Here is a 23,262-nt window from a genome sequence, read left to right as displayed (position 1 = left end):
CTCAGCTTCCTGCTGGCAGGAGGGACCTAGCAGTCCCAGAGAGAGGCCAGTGCCACATAGGGGAGATGAGGGCTTCCAAGCCTCTCTGAGACTGCTAATGAAGCGAGTCTTGGGTGTTTGGAAAAAAACATGGAAATCGAAACCTTTTCATGTGTGTTCCAAGCAGAGATTCACTGAGTGGCTTGTAAGTCCAGTGGCTGTGCAGCTGAGGAGTATGATGGAACTGCTGTACCAGGTGGCTGTGTGAGGACATGTGAGCACAAAGGAGAGGAAGAACCAGGCGCTGCTGGGCAGTGCTCCCCAGGAGTCAGTGTTTTGGGTTTTGTGTCTCAGCTTCTGTCAGGGTCTTAGTACTTCAGCTGGTGCTGTTAAAACAGCAGAGCAGGTCTAGAGATGAGAATCCTGCACAGGTAGAACAGTCAGCCCCGTCTGGCCAGAAGCAGTGTCTGAGATCTGAAATTGTGGATTTTCTGGTTCACAAACTCAGGCTTCTCCTGTGAGCCCCAGGGTGGCTTCAACACTCACACAGACATGGTGCACACTGCTGTACTCATGCCTAAGCTGGCCAGCTCTCATGGCTACACAGAGAGGAGGAGGCCTGTCCATGCACTTTGCTGGGTTTCTGAGCATGGAGAGCTCATTTAAACTGGGGAAGGAGCTATTTGCAAACAAGGAGATTGTCTTAGAATGCGTCATTCTGGACCAAAAGATCTGTGAACTCAGAACCACTGGCTAAGTCTCCAGTTCTCCTCCAGGGACTCCCAGCTCCATTTCAACCATCCATATTCCATGTATGCTCAAGCTGAGGCTGGCTCAGAGTGAATAGGGCTGTCCCAGCTACCTTTCTAGGTGGAGGTAGTTTCTCCCTGGATTTCTGCAGTCATGGCAGCTCAGGGCTGGTGATTTCACCTGTTTGAAACCACAGACAGAGATAGGGGTGGTCTTTTTTGGGCTCTGTACATCTCTCACCACCCACGAGAGACCTTTCCCCTGGTAATACACTGACACTCGGAGGCCAGAAGTGTTGGCATTCAGTGGCCAGTGTGGGAAAGAGGCAAGAAGATGGCTCCCCTCCCTCTCTCCCTAAATGTGGGGTTTTGGACATCTCATGCCTCTGACGGAGAGCAGGAGCCCAGGTTTTGCTGATACCATGGACCTGCTCAGGCTGTTTGTCCACCTCTCCAGTCTTCAGTAACTTATATTCAGTCCTGCCATCCCCATCTCCACCAGGAGGGAGGCCATGATTGCCCCTATCAGGCCTCTGTTCTGGTAGCTAGCTGGGGGAAGGAGACAAGGCTTGGGCATGAGCCTGTTGGGTAGGGCATGGGTAGGCGAGGTTGGGGAAGGACCTCAGAGTAGCAGGCTGGGAATGAGCTGCTGGAGCATACGCACAGTGACCGCAGGCGCAGCCACTTCTCTGCCTCACTCTGAGCAGTCCCAGCAGCACACCCCAGCCTGGAGCTCCCCGAGATGCATGTGTGTCCTCCTCTGTGGAACAGTATTCAGGAGTGAGTGCAGTGCAGAGGCAGGCTGACTTCTGGCCACGTCAGCTGAGTTCTGCTAAGGTGCCACCCAGGGAGGCTGCAGCCTGCACGTGGGAGGCCCTCCCTCTGCCCCAGTGGGAAGCAGCAGGACTGCCACCCCATCTTCAGCCGTCAGGTGTAGGCAGCGCATCTCTGCCTCTCACCCTCCCTGCTCTAGTGAGAATCACAGATAAGCCCCTCTAAGGAAACTGCAGAGGAATGAGCATGGTCTTCCCTCATGTGTTCTAAGGTCTGGACATTACTGAAACCAAGCCAAGGATGTTTAAACCACCATACATCCTACCACTACCCAATGGTAAGCTTTGAGCCTAGGCAGTTACCCAGGTTGGATGGTGTGGGAAGGGAGGGAAATAATGCAATGGCTCCAAGCCTCTCCCTCTACTGCCTACATCTCTCTCCTTTCCAGAAAGGGCCAGGGCACCAGATGGCCCGGGGGTGGTGCTGTGAGTTTAGCACAGATCCCTCCGCTGCAGCCGGCAGCCTTGCCCCCACCCCCTGCTTCCTCCTGGCCTCGTTGCTGCCTGAGCCAGACAGGAATGAGGAGCAGGTATTGGAAGGACATGGGACCCGCAATGCGCCGAGGAAAGACAAAGGTGTCCTCCTCCTCACTGGGCCCATGAGAAGGTGTCTGCCTGCCTGAGCCTTACCTGTCCCTGGACGTGAATAAGATGGACATGAATTCCCAGGTATCAGGCCCTTTAGGAGACCCTCTGCCCTCTGCATGTCTATTCCTTGGGCAGTTTGCCTTCAAATAGCTGCTTTGACCTAAACTGTCTCCACGTCAGTAGGGAAATGCTGGGGCAGACATTGGAGACACTGGTTAAGATGCCCACATCCCACATAGCAGTGCCAGGTTGAATTCCCAGTTCCTGACTCCAGCTTCCTGCTAATGCAGACCCTGAGAGGCAACAGTGACGGCTCAGGTAGTTGGGTTCCTACTACCCACAAGGAAGACCTGGATTGAATTTCTGGCTCCCAGTTTCAGCGTGGCCCAGTCCAGGCCATTGTAGGCATCTGGGGAGAGAATCAGCAGATGGGAGCTGTATCTCTCTCTGTCTCCCTTTCTCGCAAATAAATACATAAATAAATTTTTAAAAACCAGGGAAGTATCCTCCACTCTTTAGTCAGCGCTGGAAGCGCCCCTCGTCTGTTAGTACAAGCTCCCGTCCCAGGCAGACCAAGTTCCCAGCACAGAGTGAATTTGGCCTACTTGCTAGGACTGCTGCAGGGTGGAGGCCAGAGCCACCGAGGACAGCGGCCCTGGGGTGGGAGCTGTTTCATGACAAGAACAAGCAGGCAGGGAACCCTACCTTTCAGCCATGAAAGAAGGCTATGAGGTTAGCTAACAATGAATGTAAAATTAGTTCAGAACAGAAAATATGACATTTTATTCTTCAAACGGTTGTTTTCATATGTGAGGGCAAAGGAAACAGAATGAAAAGAGAATGGATGATAGAGAAAAAAGAGAAATAAGCAAACTGCACGGAGAGAAAAGAGGGGGAAGAGGCCTGAGGGGGGAAGCAGTGCTGAATGGAAAGCTGCACTGTGTGTGGCCGGACTGTCTTGAGAATGCTTGGTCAGATATGCATTAATTTGGCTGTGATGGCATTTAACGCAAACAAACAAAGCTGTGAAAATGGCCTTGGAGCATTATCTTTAGTTCCTTGAAGAATTTCTAGTTTTTTTTTCTTTAAATACAGTTTATGTTAAAAATGATTTTTATTAATTTAGAGAAGACAAGCAATGTCTGTGAGAAAACAGACTTTTCTTTGGATTTTCTTTTTGTGGTCCTTGTGAGTGGTTGCTTTTTCCTTTTCTTAGTTTCACATTCGTCCTTTGTTCTAAAGCTTAGACTGACATCTAGCTTTGACAATGATAGTATGTTTTCTTTTCCTGAGGGGGGATAACATAATGCTGTTTAGTTTTGTACTGTTGGTGTATTGCTGAAATTTTAAACTGTGTGCTAACTGCAATAAGTTATACAAACTGAGAAAAAAAAAAGAGAGAGAGAGAGAGAGGGAGAGAGGAAAGGCAGGAAAAGAGGGGGGAGGGAGAGAAAGCCGAGGCAGAGAGAGGCAGGACCTGGAAATCTTAGCAGAGTGACTGGGGGTGGGCTGCTAACCTGTCGGTTTTGCTGTTCCTGTTTTTCTTTCTGGCCCAGCCTTTGTCTTGGACAGGCCTGCTGGTTCCACTCAAAGTGCGACCGCCTCCCTCCTTCCCATTCTTTCCAACCTCTAGAATGTTCCTTGAGTCCTTCTGAAGAGACAGGAGCTGCCGTTGGCTCTAGAGCAACAGAGAGCAGTGAAGCAGCCACACTGCCCAGCTCCAGACTGTACACGCCAACTCTACATTCCACATGCCGGGCTGAGGAGCAAGGGGAGTTGATGGACGCCATAGCAGACTGCTCGGGGCTCCAGTGAGGAGGACACTGGGCTGCTGGAGGTCGGAATGAGCTGACTAGGAGGCAGCTAGAAGAAAGGGAGGCCTGCTGGGACAGGCTTGGCCCACTGGAGAGGCCCCGGGGCAGCCAGGTCCAGGGTGCTGGCTGCCATAAGCCAAGACCAAAGGGCATGCGAATTCTGCTGTGCCTGCTGGGGTCTCCAGGTAGGACTCCGGAGGCTTTGGAAGGTGACAATAGGAAAGTCAGATGTGCATTTTAAAAACATCCCTCTGGGGCCGGTGCTGCGGCTTACTAGGCTAATCCTCCACCTTGTGGCGCCGGCACACCGGGTTCTAGTCCGGTTGGGGCACCAGATTCTGTTCCGGTTGCCCCTCTTCCAGGCCAGCTCTCTGCTGTGGCCAGGGAGTGCAGTGGAGGATGGCCCAAGTGCTTGGGCCCTGCACCCCATGGGAGACCAGGAGAAGCACCTGGCTCCTGCCATTGGATCAGCACGGTGCACCGGCCGCAGCGCACTGGCTGCAGTGGCCATTGGAGGGTGAACCAATGGTAAAGGAAGACCTTTCTCTCTGTCTCTCTCACTGTCCACTCTGCCTGTCAAAAAACAAACAAACAAACAAACAATTTTTCTTAAAATTTACTTGAAAGGCAGAGTTACAGAGAGACAGAGGCACAGAGAGAGGTCTTCCATCCTCTGGTTCATTCCCCAGATGGCCGCAATGGCTGGAGCTGCGTCGATCCCAAGGCAGGAGCCAGGAGCTTCTTCTGGGTCTCCAATGTGGGTGCAGAGGCCCAAGGACTTGGGGGCCATCTTCCATTCCTTTCCCAGGCTGTAGCAGAGAGCTGGATCGGAAGCGGAGCAGCCGGGACTCAAACCAGTGCACTCCAGGCAGCAGCTTTACCCACCACGCCATAGTGCTGGCCCGTCAAATGCTCTTTGACAAGAACATCAAGGCCGTTCAATGGGGAAAGCACAGTGATGTTGGGAGCACTAGATATCCATGTGAAAGAAATTGGACCCTTACCTTAAACCATATACATGGGGCCGGTGTGTGGTGCAGCGGGTTAAAGCCTTGACCTGAAGCACCGGCATCACATATGGGCGCCGGTTCTAGTCCCATCTGCTCCTCTTCCAATCCAGCTTTCTCCTATGGCCTGAGAAAGTAGTGAAAGATGGCCCAAGTCCTTGGCCCCTTGCACCCGCGTGGGAGACCGGGAAGAAGCTCCTGGCTCCTGGCTTTAGATGGGCGCAGCTCTGGCCGCTGTGGCCATCTGGGGAGTGAACCAGCAGATAGAAGACCTCTCTCTCTGTTTCTACCTCTCTCTGCAACTCTTTCAAATAAATAAAAATAAATCTTAATTTTTGTACATTTTTTTTATTTTTAACACAAAATTGGTCAAAAACCTAAAAATAATAGCTAAAACTAAAAACCTCTTAGAAGAAAGTATGGGGCAAAACTATCATGACAGTGGGTTTGACAGTGATTTCTCAGATAGGACACCAAAGACAGGCAACAAAGGAAAAAAAAAAAAACAACAGACAAATTGGACTTCATGAAAATTTTTAAATTTTGTGTGTTGAAAGACATCAACAGAATAAAAACCCAGCCCACAGAATGGGAAAATATTTATAAATCATATACTTAAATAAGGAATTTATATCCAGAATTTACAGAGAAATCCTACAACTCAACAACAACAGCAAAAGAACAGTCTGATTCAAAATTGGTCAAAGAACTTGAATTGATATTTCTCCAAAGGAGATGTGCTAATGACCAGTACACACAGAAAGAGATGTACTCAGCATCACTCATCATTGGAGATGCAGATCAAAATGACAATGGGTTATTACTTCACACTCATTACAATGACTACTATTTTTTAAAAAAAAACAACAAGTCTTTTTAGAAAACAAAGACAAAAAATACCAACAGGGCAAACACTGTGGTATAATAGGTTAAGCCATTAATGTCCACATCCCGTTTAGGGTATCTGGGATCACGTCCCACCTCTAATTCTTCTTCTTCTTTTTTTCTTAAATATTTATTTATTTATTTGAAAGTCAGAATTACACAGAGAGAGGAAGAGAGTCAGAGAGAGAGAGAGAGAGATCTTCCATCTGCTGGTTCACTCGCCAGATGGCCGTAATGGCTGGAGCAGCGCCGATCTGAAGCCAGGAGCCTGGGGCTTCTTCCGGGTTTCCCACACGGGTGCAGGGGCCCAAGGACTCGGGGGCCATCCTCCACTGCCTTCCCAGGCCATAGCAGAGAGCTGGATTGGAAGTGGGGCAGCCAGGACTTGAATTGGCACCCATATGGAATGCCAGCACTGCAGGCGGCGGCTTTACCCTCTACACCACAGCACCGGCTGCAGCTCCTCTATTTCTAATACAGCTTCCTGCTAATTCACCTGGGAGGCAGCAGGTGATGGCCCCGGTGGGTTCCTGCCACCACATCAGAGACCTGCATGGAGCTCCTGGCTCCTGGCTTCAGTCTGGCCTGGCCTTGATGTTGTGGCCATTTGGGGAGTGAACCAGTGAACAGAAGTTCTCTCCTCCCTCTGTCATTCTGCCTCTCAAATAAATAAGTCTTTAAGAAATGAAAAACAAAATAACCCATAAAATAGCAAATGTTAGCAAGGATGTGGAGAAATTAGGACTCTGGTGCATTGTTGGTGGGGATATAAAAAGGTGCAGCCATGTGGAAAACATTTTGGCAGTTCCTCAAAAAATTAAAAATAGAAGTCCCGTACGAGCCAGCAATTCCACTTCTGGGTCTGTACCCAAAAGAATTTAAAGCAGGGTCTTGAAGACGTATTTTTGTACACCCATGTTCATAACAGCATTATCACAATAACTGAAACACAGACGACAGCCAAGTGTTCATTAACAGATGAATTGATAAGCAAAATGTAGTATATACATACTATTGAATAATATTCAGCCTTAAAAATGAAGGAAATTCTGAGACATGCTGTAACATGGATGACCCCAAGGACAGTATACTAAGTTAAATAAGCCAGTCACAAAAATACAAATACAGTACGATTTATATAGTACAGTTAGAGGACTCAGAAATCAGACACAAAGTAGAATGATGGTTGCCAGGGGCTGGGAGGAGGGGACAGTGAGAAATTATTGTTTCTGGGCAGATTTTTACTTTTACAGGACAGAGTTCTGGAGATGGATAGTGGCGATGATTGTACAACTTTTTTTTTTTTTTTTAACAGGCAGAGTTAGACAGTGAGAGAGAGAGAGAGAGAGAGAGAGAGAGAGAGAGAGAGAAAGGTCTTCCTTCCATTAGTTCACCCCCCAAATGGCTGCTGTGGCTGGCACTGCACCAATCTGAAGCCAGGAGCTTCCTCCTGGTTTCTCATGCAGGTGCAGGGCCCAAGCACTTGGGGCATCCTCCACTGCCTTCCTGGGCCACAGCCGAGAGCTGGGCTGGAAGAGGAGCAACCGGGACAGAATCTGGCGCCCCAACTGGGACTAGAACCCGGGGTGCCAGCGCTGCAGGTGGAAGATTAGCCTAGTGATCCGTGGTGCCAGCCAAACTTTATTTATTTATTTGAGAGATAGAGTTCTTATCTGCTGGTTCACTCCCTCTGATGACTGCAATAGTCAGGTCTAGTCTAGGCGGAAGCCAGGAGTCAGGAATTCAATCCAGGTCTCCCATGTGGGTGGCAGGGACCCAACCTGCTACCTCCAAGGGTGGACATTAATAGGAAGCTTGAGCCAGAGGTAGGTACCAAAGGATCTCTGATAGGCCAGGTGCCTACCCTGCACAATATTTTGAATGTAATAAATGCCACTGAATTGAACACTTAAAAATGGTTACTATGACAGATTTTGTTATTTTTTTTACAATGCACATATATACCACAAAAATGTGTGTGTATGCATATATGAGGGGGCTTCAAGAAGTTAATGGAAAACTTGATTGTCTATTAATTCCATCTTTCCACAAACTTTCTGAAACCCCTGTATATACTTACCAAAACACTGCCACCGCTACCACCACCACCACCACACACATACACACACACACACACACACACACGAGCTGCTCTGTGGGACAGGAGTGGGTTCCGGGAGCCAGAAGGGCTGGGGTACTGGTGGTGATGGCTGTGACAGATTCTTAGTATATTTTGGTGACCAAACTGACAGGTTTTAGAAGGACATGCAGAGCGGGAGATGGAGATAGAGAATTGTTCTGTTTGGGCCATGTCAAGTTGAAGGTGTCTGTGAGATTCCAAGTGGCAGGGGCCGCTCAGTTGGCAAATCTAAGACTCTGGCACGCAGCAGACAGGTTGGGATAGAGACCTCTGTTTGAGCAGCCATTGGAAGTGCCATGGGAGCAGAGGTGGACAGAGAAAAGGGGTCAGGATCTGGGATCCAACACTACAAAGAAGAACCCAGAGAGATGGCTGGAGGGGATAAGCAAGAAGAGCAGAAAGACCAGCAAGTTGGGGCTCAGGGAGTCCAGGATGAGGGGTGGGGAGTCAGCTACAGGGGGCCCAGCCGAGAGCTCTCTGTGCCTGCCTGAGAGGAGCAACACTGAATAGAAAGGTGGGTGACTCTTTTTTCCCCCAACATCATATTACAAAAACCTTTAAACCTGCAGGAGATCTGAAATAATAGCAAGGACGCCCTCAAATCCATCACCTGGATTTATAATTAACCTGTTTCTCTTCCTGTATTATCACATATCCATCTTTTTGTCAATCTCTCTGTGTGTGCATGTGTCCAGCAACCTTTTCTTTTTGTTAAATTTCAAAGTATGTTGCAGATATCAGGATACTGCCACAAAACACTTCAGCAAGCGTATCATTAACTAGAGTTCAGTATTTATTTAACTTTTTAAGGTGAAACTTACATATATGAAGTGTACAGCACTTAAAAAAATACTATTCAGTGAGCTTGGAGGAGGTGCCAGTGGGTCAGCCCTGTGGGGAGTGCAGGTCATCTGCAGTAGCTGTGGGGTTCAGCTCAATGGAAGGCCCAAAGACTTTCAAGACCAAGAGGCCAGAATGAAGGGCTTGGAAGGCAGCAGAACCCAGGAGGGGGAAAGGGATAGGGCAGCCAAGTGATGAAACCCAAAGTTCCCAGGAATTTGATGGTTTTTTAAAGATGGATTTTTAAATTAACTTTTATTTATGTATTTTCATTATGTTTGAAAGGCAAAGAAACAAAGAATGAGATACAGAGACAGAAAAAGATCTTCCAACCTTTGGTTCACTCTCCAAATTCCTGCGACAGCTGAGGCTGGGCCAGGCTAAAGCCAAGAGCCAGACCTCAATCCAGGTCTCCTGTGTAGGAAGCAGGGACCCAAGCATTTGAGCTATCACCTGCTGGCTCCCAGGCTGCACATTAACAGGAAGCTGGAGTCAGAAGCAGAGTCCAGGCTCCAACCTAGGCGTTCCAATATGGGATGGGGTGCAGGCATCCCAATACTCCCCCACCCCCCACCCCCAGGGATTTTAAAATGTAGCAGCTGCTCCACTTCAGCTCCCTGCTAATGGCCTGGAAAAGGGCAAAGGATGGCCCAAGTGTTTGGGTCCCTGCCTCCCATGTGAAAGACCAAGGTGAATCTACTGGCTCCTGGCTTCACCCTGGGCCAGCTCTGGCCATTGTGGCCATCTGGAGAGTGAACCAGCAAATGGACAAGCTCTCTGTCTCTCCCTCTCTCTGCATTAACTCTTTTACATAGAAAAATTAATTTTTAATTTTAAAGGCTGAATCAAATCCGGGGAGTGCAGCCTCTCTCAGGAAGGGTGACTGGGGCCCAAGTGGAGTGTGTGTGCATGTGTGTGTTGGGGGAGGAGCTGAGTAGGGTGGACAGAGTGTATTACAAAGCGCAGTGGACGTACCTGGGGCAGGAGTGAGGGGCTGTCCAGAGCAGCATGGGAAGAGTTAAGGGATACTGGGAGATGGAGAGGCAAATGTGCCTACGGATCAGCCAGGAATGGATTCTGTCCTCTTCATGGCTCCAGGTCACTGAGGCCTTCCAGCCCCAAGGGGTGATTAGGTTCTGCCTCCATCCCCCAAATCCTGGCCTCAGATGCTGGACAGGTACCCAAGGCCTCCCTGCAGGCCTGACCAGGGTGGTGCACAGGCCTCCCCTGTGGGCCATGTCTGTCTGAGCCAGCTCTGGGTCAGTGCAGTGTGCCGCTGCACTCTGGGACTCTGGTGCCTGCTTCCTGAGCCCGAGGTCAGCCAGCTGACAGGTGAAGCAGATGGCAGGCAGATGCAGGGAAGCCACTGCCGTGTGGACCAGGTGATGTGTCCATTGGTGTGGGAGTGGGAGGGCCCGGCCAACCCTGACTCCTTCCTTCTGGCCTGACCTTGTCCAGGGGCCCCTCCTATTGCGGCCTGGCCAGTGACTCATAGCCCCGAAAGGCAGAGAGTCACACTGGCCAGAGTGGGTCCCTTATAGGAACCTCTGGGTTTGGTACCAGCAGGGAGGCTCCTTTATGATGTTTCAACTTGTACCCGAATGCAAGGCATGAATGTGGTATAAGGCATGATGTCAGTGCTGATCGAGCTGACACCCTGAATGCCTGCTCTCAGGCTGGCGGCTGCTCCACAGGAAGACTAAGTGATGTCTGCAAGGCTCCTTCTTCTTGCTGGTGAGGGGCCTGGGAAGAGAACCCACTGTTGCAGGGGGTCCTTAGTGTGTCCTGGTAGCCATGGAGGTGACCATGAGTCAGGCTCTACCTTGGGAGGGTCCTTTGGTGCCAGATCTGGCAAGCAAGGCCACCGTGTAGGGCTGAGACACTTTGGGGGAGGCCTGCTGCCACTGTTCCTGTGGGGAAGAGGTAGAAGCTCTTCATAGAACTGCCCCATTTCCCTCTCTGCCCCAGAGCCCACTGGAGGGCACAGCAGGAGTGACCACCACAGACAGGCCACTGGTAGCTGCTCATTCAACTGCTGTTCACAGAGTGGACTCTCGGTGGGCAGTGCTGCCTTAGCTGCCCTTCTGTGCACTGAAAGGTCCGAGTGAAAGGACAACTGGAAAGACTTCTCAGGGAGAAAGTCCTCTGAGAGCCACAGAGCCCAGTGGCCCTACCTCTCCAGATCCCTAGCAGGCTCCTGGTAGGGTAGGCAGTGGCTCTCTACGGGAAGCCCCTTTCATGTCTAAGCTTCTGCTTCCTCTGCCCCCCAGACCACCTGTTGACCCTGCGTAGCATGCAGAGCCTTCCCATCCTGACTGCCAACCATGCTCCTACAGGGCTGGGGTGCATGGGCATCCACAGGAGGTCCTTGCCAGCCCTCTGAGATGGTAGGATGGACTTTCTTGCTAAGAGTGGGCTTAATCAACCTAGTATCTGGTGGAGCCATCCACCTCAGGGTAGCCCTGTTCCAACTGTGGCTCCTGGTGACCTCCACATCTCCTGGCCAAGAGCCAGGTGAGGACAACAGGACCGTAAGAGAGGTTTCCTTTCACACTAGTAGGTCATCCTCTCTGATTCTGGTGGGCAGCCAGCTAGAATACCTGAGCAGCTCTGGAAGGTTCCGCTGCTGCTGGTCCCAAGATCAGAGGAGTCTGCCACAGCCTGTCCTCCCACCCCTATCCAGTGGGCAGCCTCCACCCCACTGCACAGGGTCAGAGACCTTGCAGCAGGGAGGGAGACCTCCCTCTGGGTCCTCCCAGCAGGCTCCTGGGATCCGTGGGGTGACATGAGAGGAACCCCTGGGTTCAGAGCGCTCCCTCAGTCAGTGTCCTCCTGGAGAGGACTTGCACGCTGGGCCTCTCAGCCTGGGCCTGAGCCTGAGCCTGGGAGGGGCTGGGACAGGGTGTGGTCAAGGCGCCTCACTGTTTGAAGAGACTGGATGGAAATAGCTGTGCCCATCTGGGTGCTGAGTCACGCAGGGCGTTTGAGCCCTTTCTTGAAGAGGTTCTATTTTAGGTGAGGCGCCTGTGACAGCCTGGGTGATGAGGGCTGGGGAGGGGAAGCTTCTGTGCCGTGTGCAGGAGTGAAGCACATGCTTTGGTTCAGTCCCACCCAGAACCCCAGGAAGCGGAAACTCACTTCCCAGGTCCCCCCTCTGGAAGCCTCATCTCAGGGCAGACCGCAGGTGTGCGGGAGAGTAAGCTCTTGAGTGTAGGCGGGCCCCCACCACAGGATCTGCATCTGTGCCTGTCGCTCCCCCTCTTCGTGGAGGAACGACACAGGACCCTGCGCTGTTCTTTTGTCTGCTCGGCCCTCCCCGGGTTTGCTGCCGGTTCTTCCCGGGTTGGCTACCGTCCCTTCCACCTCCGTGGAAGGGCGGTTCCCCCTGCCACTTTCCCCACTTCCGCGGGGGAGCGGCACACCGCCGGCCAGCTCTCTCGGGGGCTGCACAGGTGTTCCTTCAGATAGATGTTCCTCTTAGATGTTCCTGGTGCATGTTGTCTCTCTCCTCCTTTATAGTCCTCTTCCACCAATCCCAACTCTGCTACCCACACGCCGAGTACACTGCTCTCCTCCAATCAGGAGCAGGTCCTACAGTTTATTGGTTGAACTGGAGGCAGCTGTGTAGAAGCTGTTGCCTCCTCTCCCAGCGCCATATTGTGGGAGAGCAGATGCATAGAATAAGTCTTAATTCCAGTAACTTAGTCTAGTCCTAGTTGCTCCCAGTTGCTCCCCACAGTGCCTGCCACCCTGGGCCAGAGTGGGGCCTCACCTCAGGATCACGATCCTTTCAGGGCCTCTCTCAAGATGCGCAGAAACCAGCTGCCCTTGGGAACTCCCATTTGATGGGGCCGAATCCCTCCCTGCCAAGTTTGACCTTCCCAGGGGGCCTTCAGAGTGAGCCTCAGGAACTAGAATTGTTTCCTGTGTGGCTTTCTCTGCCAGGCATGGACAAAGCTGCCTTGGGGCTCCATGAGCATGTGGTGGTTTGCAGTTCCCGCCTGGGGGACAGCTCTGAACCTTGCCGTTCTGGGGCTCTGCCAGGGCTTACAAGGGTAACTTCTGGACCCCTCACTTGGCCTGCATGCTGCTGAGTGGCCTTGGCTCTGGGCTCCCCACGCTGTGGCTCAGGAGCTGGGCAGAGTTGTCAGGGCTGTCGTGGCAGGTGACCACAAGAGCATGTCGCTGAATCATCTCCAACTTTGATTTTCTCTACTTGGCAAAATGAGAGAATGCCTGTGAGCGTGCCTGATGTGGTGCTGGGCACAAGGAGTGCTCACCTCACCAACGTGTTCTCCTTGTCCTGGACGCTGCTCCTGGGCTGCTGGGGCAAGACGCTGTGCCCAGGTCCTCACCTAATAATGCCGCCCAGGGCCCTGTGGCAAAGAGCAGGGCTGGAGGCACTCTTGAGGGTGAACGTAAGGACCTTCTGCCCCAAGATCAGACTGGGTCTCTTCCTGGTGGTGAATGGCCTGCCAGGGTGGATTCAGAACCACAGACAGTGGAACCACATGACCTCCAGCCTCAGCTCTGGTTGTAGAGGCGCCTGACCTCGTCGCTTCAGCCTGGTGGGAGTTGCACCCACATCTCATCATCAGGATTTCTCTTCCAGGCAGACCTTTCTGGGATGAGGTCTGCTCTGTGCCACACACTGTATGCAGCCCGGAAATGCCCCATCTACCAGAGCTTGAGGTTTGGGGCACAGGGGGTACCAGTGAGCTAATTAGTAGATACCTTGGGATGGAATAAGCTCTTAGGAAAAATAAGAATATGGAGAAAGAGGATAGGGCTCACGTTGTTGCCCAAGGAGGCATTTATGGGGAAATGATACCTTTTTTTTTTTTTAAGATGTATTCTTTTATTTGATAGGCAGAGTTACAGGGGGAGAGAGAGAGAGATTCCATCTGCTGGTTCACTCCCCAGCTGGCTGCAATGGCTGGAGCTGGGCTGGTCTGAAGCAAGGAGCCAGGACCTTCTTATGGGTTTCCCATGTGGGTGCAGGGGCCCAAGCACTTGGGCCACCCTCCACTGCTTTCCCAGGCACATCAACAGGGAGTGGAATTGGAAACTGAGCAGCCAGGACTCAAACCGGTGCCTATGTGGGGTGCCAGCACCACGAGTGGCAGCTTTACCTGCTCATCCACAGCGCCAACCCAGTCCCACCCGGCCCAGCCTGAGGGAAGCGATTTCTATACAACAAGCCGGGGTCCGAGGAGCAGAGGGAACCATGAGTGCAGAGAGCCTGATGCAGAATTGAGCTCAGAGAAGCACGTGGCAGAACAGGGGCCCTGCGTGTCTGGGCTGAGAGAACCATGAGGAGATAGCAGGGAAAGGAGCCAGTGAGAGGAGAAGGCTGGGGTAGACCCTGGGGCTGTGAGCTCTCCCTCTTTCTGTCACTCTGCCTTTCGAATAAAAACCAATAAATCTTTTAAAAAATGTGATGCAATAGTAAGTGATATGCTCTAATTTGCATGTAGGTTTCGGAGGAAAAAATATTATTGGCTCATGAGACTGGAAGTGTAAGGGCGGACTAAGGCACAACTTTATCCAGGGAATTAAATGAAGCCATCACATCTGCTCTTTTCTTCTTTTCTTGGCTCTACTTCCAACTGCCTGTTGACTTCATTCTTAGCATCTCTCTGCATGATGAAGAAGGTGGCTGACCACCTCAAGGCTGCATCTTTCTGTCTGATAATCCAGAAGGAGAAAGGGCCTCCCCTGCCTGGCAGCCATTGGTCAGAAAACTTGGAGGGCTCTCACTGGCCCTGTTGGTCAGAGCCCGTTCCCATTCCTGCACAGGGTTACTGGCACCTTGTGAAGAGCAGCACGTGTCTCATTGGTTCTGGAGGCAGATACTATCCCATTTTCTGTAAAAATCTCGTACTCCTTAAGGGGAAAAATGCTTATTTTATTCTGCCATTTGGGGATGGAAGATTTCTTTTCTCCTCTTTGTGTTTCAAATAAAAATTAATGAATCTTTTTTTAAAAGATTTTATTTTATTTTATTTGAAAGAGCTACAGAGAGAGAGAGAGGTTTTCCATTCACTGGTTCACTCTCCAAATGGTTGCATTGGTTTGAGCTGAACTGATCTGAAGCCAGGAGCCAGGAGCTTCTTCCTGGTCTCTCACATATGTGCAGGGGCCCTAGGGCTTGGGCCATCCTCCTCTGCTTTCCCAGGCCATAGCAGAGAGCAGGATTGGAAGTGGAGCAGCCGGGACTTGAACCAGCACCCATATGGGATGGTGGTGCTGCAGGCCAGGGCTTCAACCTGCTGCACCACAGCACCGACTGCAATAAATCTTTAAAAACAGAAATGGCCGAAAGGAGGCATGGGGAGGGTGAGGAGGCTATTGAGGCCATCCAGCAAGGAGGTCAATGGCGTGGACCGGTGAGGTGGAATGGCATACCCAGATCTGGGTACAGCCTCCGGGTAGGGATGATTCTCAAACAAGAGGGGCCAGCAGGGAGCAGCCTGAGTGTTGAGGGTGCCCCGTGTGCCTGCAAGCTCCTAGAAGGCAGGGCAGTGCCGAGTGCCCCATGGCAGCCAGGAAACACCTGAGCAGAGCGTTGTGCTCGTGCTTGAGCCGGGAGCTAGCCCTGGCCACTGTGGGCCTGCAGTGCTCTGGGTCATGAGCACCACCAGTCATGGCTACCGTACTGACCACAATACTTCTCTCCTCAGGTGAAGGAGTGGCTCTGTCTGAACTGTCAGATGCAGAGGGCTCTGGGAATGGACATGACCACTGCGCCTCGCTCCAAGAGCCAGCAGCAGCTGCACTCCCCAGCCCTGTCTCCTGCCCACTCCCCAGCCAAACAGCCCCTGGGGAAGCCAGAGCAAGAGAGATCTCGGGGCCCAGGGGGACCGCAGCCTGGCCCCCGCCAGGCTGAGGCAGCCAGGGCCACCTCAGTGCCGGGGCCTGCACAAGCAGCTGCCCCTCCAGAGGTGGGGAGGGCATCTCCTCAGCCCCCTCACCCCACCAAGCCTTCCACAACTGAGCCTAGGCCACCTGCAGGAGAGGCCCCAGCAAAAAGTGCCACTGCAGCGCCCTCTGGGCCTGGTGCTGCCGAGCAGACCCAAGAGGGCCTCACTGGGAAGCTCTTCGGCCTTGGCGCATCACTGCTAACCCAGGCAAGCACCCTCATGTCTGTGCAGCCTGAGGCTGACCCCCAGGGCCAGGCTGCACCCAGTAAGGGGCCGCCCAAGATCGTCTTCAGCGATGCCAGCAAGGAGGCTGGTCCAAGACCTCCAGGCTCAGGACCTGGGCCTGGACCAGTATCTGGAGCCAAAACTGAGCCTGGGGCTAGAACAGGCCCTGGATCAGGGCCTGGAGCCCTGGCAAAAACTGGAGGAACAACCAGTCCAAAACATGGCAGAGCAGAACATCAGGCAGCATCCAAGGCTGCTGCCAAGCCAAAGACCATGCCGAAGGAAAGGGCTACCTGCCCGCTGTGCCAAGCCGAGCTCAACGTGGGCAGCAAGGGCCCAGCCAACTATAACACCTGCACCACCTGCAAGCTCCAGGTGTGCAACCTGTGTGGCTTTAACCCAACACCCCACCTGGTAGAGGTAAGAGAGCTGTACCAAGCATGTTCCCCTGAACCTTGGCAAGGGACTGGGGCCTGAGGTGGTGGGAGGCATGGGGACCAGAAAGGCTGCAAAGTACTGCTGGGTCTGCAGCAGGCATGGGACTGCTCCTAACAGACAGTGCTTCAAAGGGGCTGCACTCTCTTTCCTGTCCCGGCCTCAGGCACCAGTCTTTACTCACTAAACAAAGTGGCACAGTAGCTGGAGATAGTGGTGCCTAATGTCTCCGACTGCCTGGCCAGTGCCCTGAGTCTGCTCCCAGTGGTAGCTGGGCTTGGGAAGCCCTGAGCTGACTTTCCCATTCCCAGCTACCATGGTCATGGTCCTGATGAAAGGTGACAGCTTCCCCTGCTCAGGCTGGAAGAACCTAGGGTCCCACCCTGCCCTCAGTCTGTGACCCTCACAGGGGTGCTCCATGCCCAGGGTGGGGTGGGAGGCTCTCCCATGGTGGGGCACCAGCCAAACCAGCTGGACTCCACTCAGCCCTCTCTTCTGAAGTCATGGTTGTTAATGTCTGCCCGTCAAAACCACGTATTTTTCCTTGTCTGGGCCTTGGCTTTCCTTGGGGCTGCTTGTGGGAGTGCTCAGAAATGCTCTTCTTACCCGTAGGAAGGTTTGTGGGAGAGCTGGGTTAGTACAGGTTTCTCTGCACTTCCTTGTTAGCACTGGGCACTGTGCAGAACCAGGTGGGAGGGAGCAGAGGCCCAGCATTGGGCTTAATGTTCTCTTGGAGTTTGGACTCCAGCCAGGGAGACTCTGGAAGGTGGAGATGGAGACTCTGGACCCTGGTAGAACTGGACCATGCTGGGCCCAGGGGCTGCTTCTGCTCCTCCTCCAACCTCCTCACCCATTATCCCATGCCCGGGGCCACCTAAGTGAACCACAGCATGGCTGTTGAGCATACCGGGGTGCCCTTCCCTCTCGGGTGTGTAACTGACTCTTTCCCTTGGACCAGGCCTTCTTGGGAGACACTCAGTTTGACTAGGAAGATGGCCATATTTCCCAACATGCAGAGGGGTTATTCCTGATTCAGACAAGTGACCCCTCATGTGACAGCCATGTGGCCCCTCAGGCCCCACACTGCCGCCTTCCTAAGCTGTAGGCCCAGTGGCTCACAGGAGGACAGCTTGCCTGGCTGCTTTGGGAATTGGGGTATGCACTAAGGGGTCACTATAGGGCCGGGGGAGCCCCAGCTGGCTGCTCTACCCAGAGACCTCCAAGCACAAGCTCGCTCCTGGTTTGGCGGGGTACCCTGACATTGCGGAACTATGAGGCCTGATGGACTCCTGAGCTGGCCTGGCCTGGAGGACCCTTGTCCCCAAGAGACTTTCTCAGCCTACATTTCCTCACTGAGCAAGATGTGCAGAGAGGAGGCAGTTTGCCTCTGTCCAGGAGTGTAAGTGTTCCTGACAGCTCCTTTTGGCAGCCCCTGGGCCAGGCACGGCAGTGCTGAATCAGGCCAAACACAAGTGTCTCAGTCACATGCTGACTCTAGGTTAGGCATCTGGGTTCTGATCTAAGCCTCTCATTAGCTGGTTTGTTCTGGCTTTCCTGGACCCTGTAGCTTGTTCCTCTCTGTGCCCAGCATTGTCCCCTGCACTGCCCTGTCCTGCCCTGCCCAGCCCCACCAGTCCTACCAGTCCTACCTTCTCCCTGCCCTTCCGCACTGCCAGCTCCTTGCCCAGGACTTCTCTTGCCTCCACAGGGACTGATGGGTTCCTCGGGTCTGAGAGCAAAGCTGATGAATGCCCTGGTGCTAGCTCCGCCAGCCCAGGCTCTGCTTCCCTGCCTGCTGCTCCTAACAGCAGCTCCGAGGGTGGTGCCCTTCCCTCACCCCTTTCTCCTCACGGCTTTCCCTGCCAACACTGCTGTCCCAAGGCCCTATGGCTGCTCTGGGGAGGGCGTAGACAGACAGCGAGGCCCCTTCCCACGGCTCCCACCGTGGAGACTGCACCTTCACCTACCTTCAGAGATGCCAGCTGCTCCCCTCCCTCCAGCATCCACTCTGCAGACCAAGCCTCACATCCCCACTCTCAGGAGACTCTGGCTGGCCTCTCCTCTCCACCCTTCCTTGTCTTCCCTGACCAACACAGTGACCAAAGCCTTCTCGTGGCTTCACCTGCTGCGGGTCTAGTGAAGGCTGTTGGGGACTGGCCAGTGCCCGCTGTGCTCCTGCCCAGGCTCCAGCTTCACTTGTCCTCACTTCCGCAGCCGTGGCTCACTTCGATCTCACCTCAGTGATGGCCGCTTGGTGTTCGGAGCAATTCTGTGCTTCCCTGTGACCTACTTCGTGCATTCTTGGTTTGAGGCTTCTGATTTCTCAGCAGGGCCCTCCAACATCCATCCTACCTTGGGAGTGAGCTGGCAGGGCCTGCAGGTCCTTGTGCAGGTCCTGAGGAAGGTCTGCAATGGCGTCCCTCCCAGCACCTGGCTTGGCCAAGGCTGGGGTGCCAGGCTCAGGGAGACTGCTGTGTCTGTGCACAGTGCGAGGCAGGCTGGGAGCCAGGGGAGCCCCATTCACAGCTCCACCGGTTCCCCACTGGGGCTCCTCCTGAGGGCAGAGCCAGCTGTCTGGACCAATAGGTCGGGAATGTTCCTGACCATCCCTGAGCTGGAAAAATCTTTGTCTTCCTCTCTAGATCGGGAGTCCAGAGCATGTAACAGAGGCAGCAACACAATTGGGTCCTTTTTCCTTTGAAAATAACCATACTGCTATTTAGTGAGTCATTTCTTAATTAAGAGTTGTTGATTCCAATTTTTTTTTACCTATTTATCTTTTTGAAGAATAATAACATCCTTTGGCATAATTTTTAATTGACTTTCAGTTCAAAGTAGAGTTTTTGAAGAAATTAGTGGAATTGGAATTGTTACAGTAATACTGCCAGTTTGTTAGCATACTATAATTGCCATACCAGCTATACCCTTGAGAAGTCAGCCTCCCTGGGCCAGGGCCTGGCACCTGTGATATATGGGTCTAAGCTAGGTTTTCTGAGCAGGGGCTATGGTGAGGCATCAGGCAGGAGGCCAGCAGCTGCTGGTGCTCCCCATCTGCCTCAGGCTGCCTTGGGATGTGTGACCTCAGGGAGACCCATCACCTCCTTGTGGAGTGGGAGCAGTGATCATCCCACTGAGGCTCCTGTGGGGACCAGGTGAGGTGCTGAACCTCAGATGCTTATGCCCTGAGATAATGAGACAGGCTGCAGCTCAGATGATGGCAGATGGTGCAGGGAGGCTGCCCAGCATCCTGCACAGCCCCCCGGGCTCCCTTGGCCTGTGGGCCCAGGAAGCAGCAGGTCTCTCCCACCTGTGGGGTACCCCTCAACTCTCTCAGTTCAATTCCTCTTCCTGAGCCACTGAGCTCCATCGGTGGAGTACACCCCTGTACCTCCCACTTTTAGGTGATGGTAGCTCTTGGGGGAATGGTGCCTTCCTGCTCCCAGAAAGGAACTGGACAGAGGGAGGCAAGATAGAAGTGGTCATGAGAGTCTCTCCATTGTGTGCGCCCTGCCCACTTGCCAAGGGGACTAGCAGAAAGCAGTTTCCCCAGGGCTGGGGTCTGTTGGGGCTGGTTGAGGGAGAGCAGGACTATGTGCTAGTGGAGGATTACCACTGAAGGGAATGAATAATTAGGCAGGGCTGGGGGCACTCTGGGGTGAAGGGAGATGAGAGTAGAGTAAACAAAAGAATTCAGACCTTAGTGACTGGCACAGGGATTCTACATGGGCTGCCTTCTACCATCCCACTCCCCAGAAGCCTCAGGCTTGGACCAGGTCTCCCCTGGCTTCACCCATACTGGTCCCAGTACCCTGTACCCTTCGTCCTCCTCCTGCCCCAGGAACCAAGTCAAGTGTTTATTTTTAGCTTATTGCCTGAGCCTCCTTCTCCCTGCCCCCCACCCCCCGCTGCCTTTTAGAGCAGAGCCAGGAGCAAGGAGGCTGACTGAGCAGCTCCTTCTGCAACTTGGCTGTCTCCATGAATCAGTGCATGGAGGAGTAGAACCCCAGGGAGTATGTGACCACAGCGACATGCTTTGTGGTGGGTTGGGCATCTGGGCTCAGGTTAGCATGTCTCTTCGGCGGCTGGCTCTGAGCACGTGGCATTGAGTCTGCCTTCTCCATCTAGACTACCTTCCAAGGAACCTTAGCTTTATTAGAGAGGTCTGCAGGCCGAAGGTGGGTCACATGTTTGCCAACCTATGATCCACCTTTAAGAAGCCTAATCTCAGATAGTTGTGTGCAGGGACCCAAGGAGGGGTCAGGACAGCATTGCCTTGGCCTCGCCCCCTGTATGTGCCCAGATTCTAATCCCATCAGGTGACCCTGGGCTTGGAAATGGGCTGTTGCTCATTTCTAGAACTCTCTCCTGGTCTCTGCTTTCTGTCCCCCCCACCCCCCGGGTCTTTCTGCTCACTCACCGTCCTTTATAACATGGGGGATTTCTGCTGTGTCCCCAGATGATGCTGGGACTTGTGGGCTGGGTTTTTTAGATCAGATTCCATGCTTTCCCATGCCCTGTCCCTCTTAAGGTTTGGTCTCCTTCTGTCCTGTGCTCTCCCTAGGCACTTCTAAGGGTAGACCCTGCCAGAGCAGGTAAGCAGAAGGGCCAGCCAGTGGCCAGCACCTCACAGGGGTTTGTGCGCGATACATAGAGCATCAGTTGAGGCCCAGGGGAGTTTGTCAGAGGGGTACTGTGGCTGAGCCCTGCAGGGAACAGGGTGAGTACATGTAGGGCTTCTAAAGGGTCCCCCTCCACAGCTGGACCCCACTGCCCATCCCCCTATCCAGAACCTGTGCCTGGGGCTAAGCCTCACGGACGAGCAGGAGCTCTAGTCTCAGGGAAGCAGCCTCAAGACGGTGAGTAAACCTGGAGCAGGCCTGTCCCTCAGCACACACCACGGCCCAGCCACCAGGCCAGCCTGGCCTCTGCTGAGGCCCAGGGCAGCATCACTGATGTGACCAGCCATGGTGTCCTGAGGATCTCACCCTGAGGGCAGCTGCCTTGGGTGTACCAAGCTTCCAGGGCTCTGCCAGGTGGGCCAGGATCTGACTTGGGCCTGGAGGCACCGTGTGAGGTGAGGGTATTAAGGCTTTTGGCCTGTCTAGGGTTGATGAGGACCAAGGGCTACCTCCTTTCCCTGCACCCTCCTTTTCTCTGTGACCCTTTGGTTCTCATAGTGGCCCTTCCCAGTTCAGAGCCTGCGCCTGAGTGCCCAGGGACCCAGGAGGAGGAGCAGCAGGAAGGAGACCATGTCAGGGCTCTGTACTCATGGCTTTGGTGGGGCCCTGCTCTAGACTGCACCAACCCTCATTCCTTACATCCCATGTGGGTCAGGGCAGGGCCTGGCATCCTCACTGTGCACGAGGTTCCTGGAAGACCTGCCACTGTCAGCCTGAGACCAACTGCAGGAATCACTCACGGAGGGCTCGGCGTGCCCAAACCCCACACCTGCATAGGCAGCTGGGGCCTGGGAACTTTGACTTGTGGTGTTCTGGGGTCTTCACCGTTGATTAATAACCATGTCATACTCGTGACCTGTTTGGGGCTGTGGGCTCCAAGAACACTGCATGCTGGTCCCTGTCTAAGCTGCGGCAGCCTTGGGTCTGAAACAGAATGGTGACCCTGAGAGTGGTGGACTGGTCACCAAGCTCTGAAAGGAGCAGAGCCCCTGGCCAAGGGTGACCACACACACCTCCCATCTGAGGAGTCCTGGGGCAAGAGGGGGCCTCTGCCTGAGGGTCTTTGTTAGCCGTAGCTCAGGTGACTTGGGCCGCGCATCTGAGCAGAGGATCACTCAGCCCTGCCTGCCAAGCGAAGCGTCTCGCAGACAGCCCTCCCCTGTACCCCTGCCCAGGAGTCTGCCGCTCCCCAGCATAGCCTTTACTTGGGGAATGGTGTGGAGGAGAATGTTGTCAGAGCTGAGAGCTACAAGGCCGGGGAGGGGCAGCACCATCCCTGCTCTGCCAGGGTTCCCAGTGGCTGGACTCCACGCCATCCCCCAAACAGCGGGTCACGCCCTGAGAGGGGGACCCAGCTTCCCCTGCGCTTTTGGCACCAGGCCCTTGTGCTGCTGCTTGTGGCCTCCCTCCCCCATGGTTCTCCTTTTCTGTCCAGGTTATAGGTTCTGTAGGGGAAGGAAGGGACCCTTCTTTTGTCTGTCATTTGATTTGGACTGTGTATGTTCAATTAAAGACCAGAAAGTAAATCCGGCCATCATCTCTTCCCTGGGCTTTGGCGTCGTGCTCTTTCTTCCTAAGGTTGTGGAAGCAGTTTTGGAAATACTCTGAGTACTTCAGTGTCTTTGTGATTTTCATCAACTGTCTTTCCCATTTGCTTGCAGAAAACAGAGTGGCTCTGTCTGAACTGCCAAACTAAGCGGCTGCTGGAGGGCGGCCTGGGAGAGCCGACCCCGCTGCCGCTGCCCACCTCACAGCAGCCCCCTTCGGGGACCCCTCACCGTGCCGCTGGAACAGCCCCTCCGAAGCAGAAAGGGCCACAGGGGCCCAGCCAACCACCAGGCCCTCTGCCTGCCAAGGCCAGCCCCCTACCCACCAAGACCAGCCCCCTGCCCACAAAGGCCAGCACCCAGTCCAAGCCCCTCAGAGCTTCTGAACCCAGCAAGACCCCAAGCAGTGCCCAGGAAAAGAAGACAGGAGTCCCTGCAAAAGCTGAGTCTGTGCCGAAGCCACCTCCAGAAACGACCCCGCCCCCTGGGGCTCCTAAAGTAAAGAGCGGGGTGAGGAGGATTGAACCTGCCCCCCCTGTCGTCAAGGCAGCTCCAGAAGCCCCCAAGGGTGGGGAAGCAGAGGTCAGTCCATTCATTCCCATGAGCCCTACTTGCCAG

The 23,262-nt window shown here is 53.6% G+C and overlaps 1 protein-coding gene across 5 annotated transcripts in view; it reads left to right on the top strand.

The window, feature by feature from the left end:
- The window catches only part of BSN (bassoon presynaptic cytomatrix protein), a 109,237-nt gene that overhangs the window by 65,930 nt on the left and 20,045 nt on the right, over positions 1-23,262 (top strand). For 4 of the 5 annotated variants that reach the window (XR_007921917.2, XR_007921915.2, XR_007921918.2 and 1 more), the window contains 2 exons: positions 15,519-16,403; positions 22,759-23,226. Coding sequence is in view for 1 of the 5 variants with exons in the window: in XM_051852441.2 (XP_051708401.1) it covers positions 15,519-16,403; positions 22,759-23,226 (1,353 nt within the window). In the remaining 4 variants the exon portion in view is untranslated. The remainder of the gene's footprint in view (positions 1-15,518; positions 16,404-22,758; positions 23,227-23,262) is intronic. The other variant, XR_007921916.2, reaches the window with a different exon arrangement.

This window comes from Oryctolagus cuniculus, chromosome 10 (genome assembly GCF_964237555.1).
Source record: "Oryctolagus cuniculus chromosome 10, mOryCun1.1, whole genome shotgun sequence".
NCBI lineage: Eukaryota > Metazoa > Chordata > Mammalia > Lagomorpha > Leporidae > Oryctolagus > Oryctolagus cuniculus.
Note: the sequence above shows the minus strand (reverse complement) of the source record. Positions and strands in the feature narration are given on the sequence as shown.